At 34.6% G+C, this 12,548-nt stretch overlaps 2 protein-coding genes across 6 annotated transcripts; one reads left to right on the top strand and one right to left on the bottom strand.

Annotated features, from left to right (window-relative positions):
- Positions 1-1,685: 1,685 nt before the first annotated feature.
- LOC126725358 (uncharacterized) lies at positions 1,686-5,800 on the bottom strand. The gene is made up of 4 exons (XM_050430028.1): positions 5,463-5,800; positions 3,254-3,364; positions 2,223-3,168; positions 1,686-2,136 (listed from the first exon to the last, which is right to left on the bottom strand). The coding sequence occupies exons 1-4, from the start codon at positions 5,703-5,705 to the stop codon at positions 1,901-1,903; spliced, it is 1,536 nt and encodes a 511-aa protein (XP_050285985.1). The 5' UTR covers positions 5,706-5,800; the 3' UTR covers positions 1,686-1,900.
- A 2,869-nt stretch (positions 5,801-8,669) lies between these two features.
- Positions 8,670-11,819, top strand: LOC126725357 (cyclin-L1-1-like). 5 transcript variants are annotated; one of them, XM_050430026.1, is made up of 8 exons: positions 8,670-8,806; positions 9,002-9,146; positions 9,284-9,338; positions 9,438-9,516; positions 10,180-10,234; positions 10,463-10,632; positions 11,388-11,533; positions 11,725-11,819. In XM_050430026.1, exons 2-7 carry the CDS (start codon positions 9,099-9,101, stop codon positions 11,389-11,391), a joined length of 411 nt encoding a protein of 136 aa, XP_050285983.1. In that variant the 5' UTR covers positions 8,670-8,806; positions 9,002-9,098; the 3' UTR covers positions 11,392-11,533; positions 11,725-11,819. The 5 variants fall into 5 exon arrangements, 2 of the variants coding, with proteins under 2 accessions (XP_050285983.1, XP_050285984.1); XR_007655438.1 differs by having other exon boundaries at positions 8,676-9,146; positions 10,094-10,234; XR_007655440.1 differs by lacking the exon at positions 9,284-9,338 and having other exon boundaries at positions 8,676-9,146.
- Positions 11,820-12,548: the final 729 nt, after the last annotated feature.

Raw genomic sequence — 12,548 nt, 5'->3', positions numbered from 1 at the left:
CCCAAAAGTGTCACCGCACCTCACCTTAATAGATCGATTATTGTGCAGTGCAATGAGATGCGGTTTGGTTTGATCAGTTTTTATATGTTTTTTACTATATTAGCAAATTAATTATAAAATAAAACCTATGTATTAATAGGTGCGATATGATTTTTTTGCAGTTTTTTTAAAAACAGAATTGAAAACTGCATGACACCCGTTTTTGCACCTCCACCATGATTAGCAGTGCAATGAACATATTTTGCAATCGGTTTAAATACGGTAGAGAGGTTTTTGCATGGTTTGAAAAATCAAACAAAACAAAGAACTAGAAAGGTTCCCGATTCTATGGCCTGACCACTGACATCATATATAAATAATTAATAATATTGAAATTATAAATTTATAATTAAAATTATTAATTTAATTAAAAATATATACATAATAATATATAATGTGAGTGTGTGTTACATCTAATAAAGTGCAATTCTTATGTTACTACACGTGATTCATGTTTAAATTTACTACAAAAGCATGTTTCCATCTAAACATAAATGAACTAAAGGTTACACAGGAAAACCTAAATAACTAATTATTATTTGAGTGGAGATTGTAATGTGTGAACCCTTTTCCCTCTCCTTTTAGTTTGTGTGCATTTGTTTCTCAAAAAAATTTATCATGCAAGTCTATTGTCTAGCAAGTGGCTCTCTTTTATTTCTTTTCTCTTTTTTGGTAAGGCAAGTGGCTCTCTCGTAGACAATGGTGTGACGTGCTTCTGATTCGGTGACTTGATTCCAGTTCAAGACTACGAGTTCACCAGCCGAATGTTGCTTCAGGTTTAGACTTGAGTTGCAAATTGGGCTCCAAGTGGGCTTGGCTTGCTTTTAGGCTTGAAGAACTCCAATTTATAATAGCTTTTCTTAATGGACTTGGAAGCCTTGGTGGAGGTTTTACACTCTTTCTTGCAGTTTGTCTAATTCATAGGCCTGGTTTTGTCTGTTTATATGGTGGATCAGGAAATGTTTGACTTTTTTTGTGTCTTGGGCTTTGAAAGAGTCTTGATTAAATGAGTTTATAACGTTGTCTTCTTGTTTATTAGGCTCCCGAAGTTGTCTTTTTGCTGAAACGGTGTTTACATGCTTAACTTACAATCAATTCAAAATGACTTGGTTAATTATTCATGTCAAGACACATTGATATAAAGTTGCGAAGATGATCCAAATATTTTGTAATGTAAGCATTTTCTAAATCCAATTAAGCTCTAAATGGAGTAATGATGTCAATTATTGCATGGGAGCAGGAATCTCTGCATTCTAAAACCCTGGAGAGCTGAAATACGCCACATGTATCAGGAAGCAAATTTTTGCAGCACGGGTTAGTGGTCAAAGGTGGACAGCAACTGAATCCTATTTATACTTATTAGCATCCTCCTTGTTTACCACATTTTGGGGAATACCATGTACGCATCTATGAGATGTAATACTGCAGACTTCTAACCAATCTTTACAATATCAACAGCTCTCAAACTAACAAAACATTGGCAGAAGAATACTACACAGCAAAAACAGAGTAGGGCTGTTGAGGTTTTCAGTACCTTTTTTTTGGGTGTTAATTCAAATTTGTGTCTAGTCTTGCAAGCATGCTCACAAATGCAATTACTCTTCGGATATGTTTTTGAATTCAGATTATATCTGATACACATTCCATACAAATTATAAGCAACATATGTATTATCGAAAAATTGATCAGCGAACAAAAGCGCCTGTGCCACCAAAGGATACATGTGTCATAGGTGGTACAAAACCAATGACCGAGCCCCTAAATAGTTCTCCTGTTCTAGCATACAACAAGAACCACCATTTACATATCCAAAAATAAATGAAAAAAAATTTACGTTTGCTGGCTCAAACCCGCAACCATTTTAACTTTCTTCGTCACAAGAGGCCTCGTCGAGTAAGTCAAGAAATCCTTTAGAAGCAGTATTTTCAGGCACAGAGGCATTAAAACGAAGCCCATGAGTGGATGCTGCTTCAAACCTTGTCCACAACTCTTTCTTTAAAGTATTCTCACCGGGACATTTGCCTCGGTGGATTGTGCTTTCGGGTTCCCTCCACATTGGAGTGCTGTCTATGGATGCTAAATTGCCACCAAGAGTTTCTGTGGAAAGGGAGAAACTTAATAAGTACATATCACATTTGAAATGCTGCATTAACCAAAAGAAGATAAAAATTATAAAGCAATACCTTGGTTACAAGATTTGCTGGTTTGCAGAACACCACATTGGACATTGTCTTGCTTTGCAAATGACAAGTTCTTTTGATTATTGAAAACATGAGACGAAGGCATCTGGCAGCCATCAGCTGCATCATTCAATGATTTCTCATCAGGTGGCTGAAGTAAGACGCAAGTTTTAGGAGGTGACACAAACCAGCCTGGCGATGCTTCTGCCTTTTTCTTTCCAATCCCAGGTTTATAAGCCCCTTGAATCCCTAAGAGCTCAGGATACTTGAAAGCAAGACCTTCAGAAGTATCACTGCTAGAGGATTCAGAAAGTTGTGATCTACTGCAATTAATCCCAACAGGAAATGGGGTAGCCTTACGAAACCTGTAATTGCCTTGATGAGAGGTCTCAGATATAGGTTCAAGCAATACACAAGATTTTGGAGGTGACATTTTCGAGCATGGAGTCATAACAAGCATGGAGCACTCCTTTTTTGAAAAACAGGACAAAGATGCAAATTCAGACTGTAAAGTTTTTCTAAATTCAGTGGTAGCAGAATCAGAAGGCTTACTTGTAGTTGGCCTTATGGGAACACTTTCAAGTAAATCATCATTTACATCTTCTAAAAGAGTACAAAAAGTTGGCTGCTCAGAAGCAGTATTGGAAGTATTCCTTTCAAATACTGATTTAGATGGGCCCTGACATTTGGACGATAATGTTTTTGATATAGGAAGAGGTGTAAGCAAAAAAAGCTGTCTACCTCTCTCAACAGTGCAGTCAGCACGCCATGATACAAGGGGAGAAGGAGAGATTAATGAATCCAACTTGGTTTCTTCTGGACTGTCAACAGCATCACTTTCAATGTCATTAATCGAAGAAACTATTTTACTTTCCCCAGTCTGTCCCAACTGATTTTCAGACTCTGCCGAAGGACTGGAGAGAACCTTCTGAAATCTGGGAAGCCATGGCTACATTTTGAGAAATGATAACCCATATCAGAAAGAGAATGTATGGAAATAGAAGTGTGATATACTGATAGAAGGTAGGATTAACCTTTAAAGAAGAAAGCATTTCAGACAAGAAATGCGTGAAAGATTCAATTTCTATTCTCCCCTGTTTGCTCGTTGACTTCAGTTTAAATGCTTGCACAACGAGCTCATCAAACTGCCATTTCATGCATAATTTAGCAACCAAAAAAAAGGTCTCAGAGAAAGAGAACCCCATGTAAGAGAAGCAATGACAACACAACAATAATGATCAATCACAGAAAAATAAAAGCTAATGGTGTATAGGCATAAACTAGTTTGATGATAACAAGTGGCTCAGCATAGTAAAAGCAGTACAAATATACATATTCACACCTGCTGGAGAAAAGTTTTGAAACTTCTTCAAAACTAGAAATCAGCCAATTGAAGTATAAGCAAGATGTGTAAATAAATCAATTTACCAGCATAAGACACAACTAAACTGTAAGTAAATCTTTTTAAGAAGGTTCAACAAACCATCTTAAATAATATGCAAAGATCTGCTGGTTCACTCATATATATTATAAAATTGATTAAACTTAAAGCTGGGACACACTCCAGTCTCAACATGCTGTTACCATTCAGTCATAATATATATATATATATATATATATGTATCCTGAAATACATGTTGTCCTCAGTTCAACTAGGTAAGAAAAAACAGTTACTATCTTAACCAGTTCTCCAAGGTCAATATATAATGGTATATGAAAGTTTGAACCTAAACCACCACAAACATATTCTCACAACATTCCCATTTTTTAAATGTCAACATCTTTGGCAATGCCACATGTTGATGTCATAGTTGCTAAAACCCAAGTTCAAATAAAAATATAAATCCAAACTAAAGAAGTCTAGCACAAAAGTTTCACCAAAATATAAATTCGATACAGTGAATAATGTGCACATCTGTGTCCAACAGGTGCCCTTCCCACAATAATGGTTTGATTCTAAAATGAAGAACTGTTGCTAGACAGAAACAATTGAAGATTGTCAAAAAATGACCAATTTAAGATTCAATTTGTCATCATGCACACAACCTTCCAGGTTTATCCAATCTTATTCTATGAATTATAATGCTATAGTTCCTAATGGCAAATTAAACAAAAAGCAGGGATATCTAACAAGAAAGTGAACATTTCATACCAAAATTCTCAAACAACCCCCCCACCCCCCAAAATGGAAGCAAAAGTATATTTCTAATCACAAACACAAACATGTGGGTTCCAAATCCAATTAGTTCAATTGGTGAAGTTTCTTGTTGTCAAATCAAAGATTTTTGATTCCTGCTTACACCAAAAATCAATTAGTGTCTTGGCCCAATGATAAAGAGCACTCATCATAGAGCGGAATATGTTTAAATATTATCATATCTAAAAATTAAAAAAAAAAAAAAAAAATACAAGCAAAAACACAAACCATGGCCTAAAATTATAAGTAGATGACGAAAAAAAGAAGAAGATATTTTCCCAATCAAACAAACATTGATTATAAAAACCTTATATTGCATACACCAATTTCAAAAAACCTGCCTATCTTGTTCACTTAAAAAATATATTCCCAAAAAATACCAAGCAATTCAAATCCAATTAAACAGAAGAGTGAGGCAGCCAAGTAAACATTCTCAAATTTTTACATATTCAAACCACAGAAGAATTATATAACAGTACAACACAAAATGAAAACAATATGAAATTGAAACCAATATTAAACTATAACCACTGTCTAAGACCAACAAATTATAAAATAACTGATATTTCATTGAGAACATATAGATAAAAACTGTGCCTTGAATCATTTCCTAAATTAAAAATTTCCTATACATTTCGAAAATCAAAACCAAATCACAATAAGAACAAGATTTATCAAACTATAAGATCCAAGTACCTACAACTACAACACTGTGCAATCTGTAATTTGAAATGCACTCAGTAAATTTCTCTTTCAATTTGAAGCTAAGTATTCAAAAACACAAATATAGCCTCCCACACTTTCCGAGCAACCAAACAAACACAAAAGCTGACACAGAGAGAGAGAGAGAGAGAGAGAGAGTCAAGCACAAATCCGATCAAACTTGCAAAAGCCGAATGAAACAAAGACTGAGCAAAATTTTCGTCGGGATTGTAAATTACACAGAGCAAGATGCAATCCTTGTTATTCGAAATCATTTTCTCAAGAAACAAACAGATCGTAAGGAGAGAGAGAGAGAGAGAGAGAGAGAGAGAGAGAGTAGTGACCTGATGGACGAGAGAGGAGAGATCGGACTGGACGAGCAGAAGGCGGTCGAGCGATCCATCTTCTTCATCTACTTCTTCTTCCACTCCCTTACACCGATCCTCTTCTTTCTCTGAAAATCTGAGATCCTTCTTCATATCCAAGGGTTTCGAGAACGTTCCGCCATTATTATACTTCTTGTTGGATACGTCTCTCAATGGCTTCCTTACCGTCTTCGACTTCGATTTCGCTTCGTTCTTTAACATCTCTCTCTCTCTCTCTCTCTATCTGTGAGAAACGTTGGGGCTCTCCTCTCGCTGTGTGTTTGAATTTATTGTGAAAGGCGGGCTATTTTTATTTTGTGTGGTTTTTTCATTATTCTGGAGCGTAGCAGTGAGTGACGACTCGGAGTTGCACTCGCCCGAGTTTGCTTAAGCAAAATTGGGTGGGCCCGACCAAACATTTTGATTTTTTTTTTTTTTTTTTGGAAGAACTTTTTTTTAATTTTAGCAGATAAACTTTTGTACCGTAACAAATAGATCATGTAACTTTTATTTTAGTTAATTTATAGCTAATTTAGTATATAAGTGTTGGTACTATAAGCAATATACCCCCTAAAAATATAACACCTTCATTTTATTTTTTTTAATTTATTTATAATGATTTGGTGCTAAAACAGTTTAAATTGGAGAAAAAAAAATTAAAAAAGTTAAGGCGGTCTTATTGTTACAATATCAAAGTTTATGTACTAAATTTACGAAATATAAAGTTAAGTGTATCTATTTCTTACAATGCCAAAGTCTATGACAAAGGGTGTGGACAGTTCAGTTAAATCATTTTTTTTTTCCAAATTTGTAACCAAACTAATTAGTATCGGTTTCCCCATAACCAAATCAATGCACACCGTCCAAGGTCAGTTTTTCGACCTAAAGCGGTGCAGTTTATGTGATTGGTTTAATTGATTTGAAAAATTAGTAAAATATCTTTAAAAAAATCGGGGCTCTCAAGCCCAATATCTATACATCAACATATTCAAAACTTCAAGCAAATAAAAACTTCTATTTATTTAGCTGTGTCCAATTACATGGGCAAGCTTAAACTCTAATTATTTAGCTAGCAACCTGTTAGATGTCTAATTGTCCATTTATCAAGTATTCATAAAAGAAAAAGTCCAATTATCCATACAACAACCATATATCATACATAAAAAAATCATGTTCATACATGGTGAATGAAATAAGTTCCACATATTTCATAAATTTGTTCATACATAAACAGATAAAACCTATTCAAGTATTAAAATACATAAATAAAAAAATTAAATCCATTCATACAAAATAAGTGTTCATTTGGAAACAACTTATTTAATTGAAACTGAAAATTTTTTACTGAAAGTATTGTTGATAAAAGTAAAAATTAGCTGAATAGTATAATAAAACCCATGAATACATTGAATAGTATAAAAAAGTGTAATGAAACTCATGAATAGCATTAAAAATAAGCTGAAATTGCAAATAAGCTGAAATTTTTAGCTTGTCCTAAACAAACACTAAATTTCATCATTTCATTCACCATGCAAAAAAAGTTTTGAAATTGCCTCAACAAGAATTAAACTCCAAAATATCACCATGTAGCATATAATATCATTAGGTAACCATTCCATTTGTTGTTGTTCACAAATGCCAAAATAAAAATATACAAATTAAATTAGAATATTAAATATAATAATTTAGCTCAATGAAATTGTAGGGACACGATTATTTAACAGCCCAAGAGTGACGTTGGGCTCGCACATGAAAGATCCCTCACAATATGATTTGTAGAGAGTGGGCTTAAAAGGCTGGCTTTTGATCACGAGGCGATGATCCGGACCTGAATTTAGGGGAACTCATGTAAAAAAGGGTTTCAGTCTGGACATCCCAGCCCTACAGCTTCGTAGCCTGAGGGATTGGACTCCTTGGAATCGGTCCGAGGAGCATCAAGGTCTTCCCCGGTTACCCGGGGGTGGGTTTTTTGTGGTGGTGTGCATACATAGTTAAGGTGTTCTCACCCCTGGAGTCCTTCTCCTGGAGGTGAGATGGGAGGCTCTACTTTTTGGCCCCCTCCCTCTCCTTCTGGCTTTCGTTTCCTTTTATACTTGTATTCCTCCCTCCCTTTAGGGTCCACGTGTGAGCTTTTTCTTCGGGCAGAAGACTTGTCCTATCCGCCCCTACCTCCAATGGCTGGGAGTAGACGTAAAGGTTGAATAGCTTGGTCAAAAATAGGGGCTTGTCAGGCACAGAGTTCTCTCTTACAGTATGAGTAGTCTTTTCACCTATCCTATCCGTGCATTAAACTCTTTCTTGGCAATAGGTCTCCTCAGATCAGACCTTGAGCCTTGATATAGGGCGGGCCTGGGCCATGAATTTTCTGGCCCACAGAAATCAAAATAAATAGGTAGAGAATCTATACTCTGAACTCCATATATAATGTAAAAGCTACTCAAATAGCATATATATCAAAGTAAATAAAATATATATTTATGCCCACAATAGGCTAAGCTAACTCTCTCTTTAGATTTCTCAAAAAAAAAAAAAAAAGGTAAATACATTATAAAAAAAAAAATTATTTACGCTAACAATATCCTACTTTCCTTACACTATGTGTGTGTTTGGTTATAAATTAAAAAGCCAGCTTATTTTACTATTCAACTTAATTTTGCTATTATTCGTGAGTCCCACTGTACTTTTTGGTATTATTCATGGGTCCTACTTACTATTTCAGCTAACTTTTACTTTTATCTACAGTACTTTCAGCAAAAAATTTCAATTTCAGTTTCAACAAAATAAGCGGATCTCAAACAAACCCTATCACCTTTTTTTTGTTATGATCGACAAATGGTAATCACTAAAATATCATCAAAATTTGGATGTGAAAACCTATAACAAAAATCAACTTTATTTATTTATTTATTTATTATGGAAAATTTCCACTTCACATTAGTGATTTTTTTAATATATACACTAATAAATTTAGTTTTTTTTTTAGTGGGCTAGAAAAACACTATCGTTATTTTAGGCCCAATTAAAACGAGCATAAGCCAGCAGTGATCCAAGCATGATCCAAGTCCAACTACAGAATTCTTTTGAATTTCAAAAAATGTTACCGTTGAATTGAGCAACACTCAAAAATCGGGGCCATAAATAAGAATCCTCGCAAAAACCCACACTCTGTTTTAGACTTTGAAATCACACAGGGAGAGACAGAGAGAGTGAGATGGGGGTATCGGGAATGGAGGCGTTATTTTGATCCGAAGAGCGATGGGGCAAAAGGGTGAGGAGTGCTGCCTCCGTTTGCTTCAGAGGTATTCTTCTCATTCGCAGCACAGGTTTCTCTCTCTCTCTCTTTAAAATTTGTTTCTTTGCTTTGATCAAACTCAATTACTTTTCTCTATTAATTCATTCTCTTTTGGAATTGGGAAAAACCAAAACAAACAAAAAAAGGACTGGGCATCACTGCTTTTCCTATTTTTTTTTCCCCTTTTATCATTTCATTCACAACAAATCCATTGTGGATTGTTAAGACCAGACTCCAGATTATAGTTCTCATCCCCTTACTGGCCTCTGCATCACCACACTACCACCGGTCCACCCCCCAACAGCCAGACCCGCCCTCCTCCGATGAGTTCAATGGTGATAGGAGCTAGAGACGCCCTTACAATAATTAAGGTAATCTCCAGATTTTCTCAATCTAAATGCTTCATTCATGTTTATACACAGTTTCAAGTTTGTGACTTGTAAAATCAAAATAATAATTTTGATGGGTATGTTTAGACTAAAATTTTGTATTTGTTATGATGTGGCAGCCTTATGAATCTATGGCTGTGATCTCATCCAAGAAAGTGGCATCTTGCTTAAACTGTATCCTGTTTTTTTGATTTCTTTATATGTTGGGTTTATGAAATTGTTTACTTTTCTTAATTTTGTTGGTTCAGTATGTTACCTTAATCTTTGTACTAGACCTGAAGCTGTGCCGACCGAGCAGGTTCTATAACATCGTTTCTATTGCAAGAAATCGTTTGCCCGCTTCAATTTTAAGGTTAAGTTTTGTCTCTTATCATTCTCCCTATACATTGAGAATAAATGTAGGAAAGAAAAGTTTTCTTTGAAATGTATCCATGATGTTCTAATTGTTGGAATTATGGTTAAATTCACAATTTCCTAATAGTTGAAGTTTTTGGGACAATTAGTGATTTATCAGGGTATCAACACTGGTGGTCATGAGTTTGAACCCTACCTTTACTCCAACTTTCATTAAAAATGTTAAAAATCCCATGTGTTGGGCCTCACTTCTTAAGAGAGAGTTTGAGATAATACATGAAGGGAGTGTTAGAATTATGGTTAGATAATTAAATACACTACTTTCTATTAGTTAAGCTTTTGGGATAATTGATAATTTACCACTAGTTTTGTATTTGTAATTCACCTCTACCAAGTCCAATAGTTGCCTTGAGCTTCATTGAATTAAGGTCCTTGTTTTCCAGAATGTATTTTTATTCTTACATTTTCTTAGCAACAAATGAATAATAGTTGTGTTACTAACTTGGAACAGCATAAAACTTCTATGCCCATGTAACTTATCCATTAATTTTCTGGGATATGATAGTTTTTTGCAGAAAGTTGCTGCAAGCTGCTTGTGGCTTGCATCAAAGCTCAAGGAAAGCCCAAGGAAAGCAATCTAAATCCTTACTTTTTTCCACAGGATAGAATGTACGATGGAGAACTTACCGATAGAGCATTTGGAGATTGGTTCACAGGTCTTCTTTTCCATGGAATTACCTGTTTATCATTTTCTTCTTCGGCACAAGAATTTAATTTTCACTCTTTTTTTCTTTTTGGCAACCACGAGTATAATGGCTTTGTCTGAATAGGTGGTTAATTTTAGCACTTCAGGTGTCTTTGCACTAACATAATCCTCCTATTTTTCTCTAAAAATGCAATAAATTCTCATGGCTTCTTTGTTTATCCTATTACTTTTCTAACAGAAATATCATGACCTCAAGACTGACTTGAGCAGAACAGAAAGACATATATTGAAAGAGATGGGATTTGTTTGTCATGTTGAACATCCTCGTAAATTCATATCTAACTACCTTGCCATTCTCGAAACACCTCCAGAACTGAGGCAGGAAGCTTGGAATCTAGCAAATGATAGGTACTTTTGCAAATTTACTACTCATGGACAAAAGTTATGCACTTTCTTTTCTTATTATCTGGTTATACATTTAACAAGGGAGCTTTGCATCTAAAATTTGTATTCTTCAGTTAAGTCTTATAAAAAATAAAGTGTCATTTAGTTTACATATCTATATAGATAGTATTCTTAACTATCAAAAAAAAGAGGTCAGTATTCATAGATGTCTTTAGTATCATATAGAATCTACATTGTATAATATTAGATTTTTGTAGGAAGTGTTCATAATTAAACTAGTATGTTTGAGCGTACACTAAATACTCTTTGGGCAATGTATAGTGCTTCTATTTTTGGTGGGCTACATAAATCCTTCTTCTCCAATCAGCCCTATTTAGGGCCATATTCTGTTATATTTTTTATGATTATGCTTTTCTTTCCTTTTAGGCCTCTCTTTAATGCCTTAGCTCAATCTATAAATTACCTTTTTGTATGTTGCCCTGGCCATGCATATAATTTGACGCAGAAGACATCTTGACAGTTATTTGTTTAGTTGGTAGTCACACTGTAGTTATGTAAGACAATTGCATTCTTCTATGCTTCAGAATAATGGGTCGAACTCCAAAGCACCCTTTTTTTTCTTTTCTTTTTTTTTTTGTGGTGATTTATGTCTGCTGATTATTGTGGTGTGCTTCTGTTTGTATGCCTTGTCTCATTTCAATAAAATTATTCAGACTTATATATATAAAACTAAACTTTTATATCTTTGAAAAATGGAGTTGATCCAAATGGTAGAAGCATGGAAAAGCTAAGAACCATGGAGGATGGAACCGATAGAACCAAACCCTGGCAGTTGTCTGAAATTGTGGATGCTGTCCAGTGCCGATTATTTGCCATGCCTGAAGGCACAGATTCTTCCAGCAAGGTTTGTGAAGTATCTTGTATTTAATACCATATTTTCAATAAGTATTATAAATTTTACTAAAAGTTCAAAATAATTAATACACAGGTTGGTTATAATGTGACCTCTCAACTCTCTGCAACTTTACTATATTTGACTTTTTATTATAAAGTTTATATACTTGATGATGCATTCTGTCCTATGTTTATACTTAGGTTGTTCAACTTCTATATGCAAATTCTGGCATTGGGGTTTTGGCACTTAGATCAAATGGTGTTCAGAAGCTGTGGAAATGGGCACGGAACGAAAGCTAATTGCTAGCTTAAAGCGTGTTCACTTAGTTTTTTTCCCTTAATAACTTGTGTATATCTGCTTACCTTAAGTGCATGTGTTTGATAAATACTGGTTCCTTATCTTAGAGGCAGGAATTATGTTCATGTGTTTGATTCATGTACATTTACAAAATGCATGAAAAAAATGGTAATTTTGCTAGTCAATAAAAATGGATTTAGTGTATCTTTCTAGTTTGAAACGATAACACCTCACGATGATATGTAAGGCTGATTGCAGTAATCTTACCTTCTTTGTGTGTGTGTTATGCGTGTGCCGTTAGGTTTTTAACTACTACTCTTAAGTTTTGTTTTGTTGGGTAGTGGTAGTACCAGCCACCCGTAGGTTTTGTAACTTTCGTTTGGGTTTTTCTGTTTTAGTTATATATTATATATGGGCGTGCCTAGAATATTTTTATTTATATACACAATGTGCTTTTTTTTTAAAACCTGGTAAAGATAATAGGTTACGTCATAATGTGAGGAGATTGTTTAGCTACCATTGTAGCTAGATTCCTACAATCAGAAAACATAAACTTAGAAGCATACAAAATAGAAATCAGCATAGAGTTCTGCTGTATAATATTATAAATATAATCTAGGATAGCTTCAGTCCACCAAGGTCAGTGCATTTTGTTTTTCCAGTGTTGTTGGATCTATACATGCTTTTAAGAATGACCACTGTATGGAAGCCCAAGCCTGCTGCACAG

This window comes from Quercus robur, chromosome 5 (assembly GCF_932294415.1).
Source record: "Quercus robur chromosome 5, dhQueRobu3.1, whole genome shotgun sequence".
Lineage (NCBI taxonomy): Eukaryota > Viridiplantae > Streptophyta > Magnoliopsida > Fagales > Fagaceae > Quercus > Quercus robur.
This window is presented reverse-complemented; position numbering and strand designations above follow the sequence as displayed.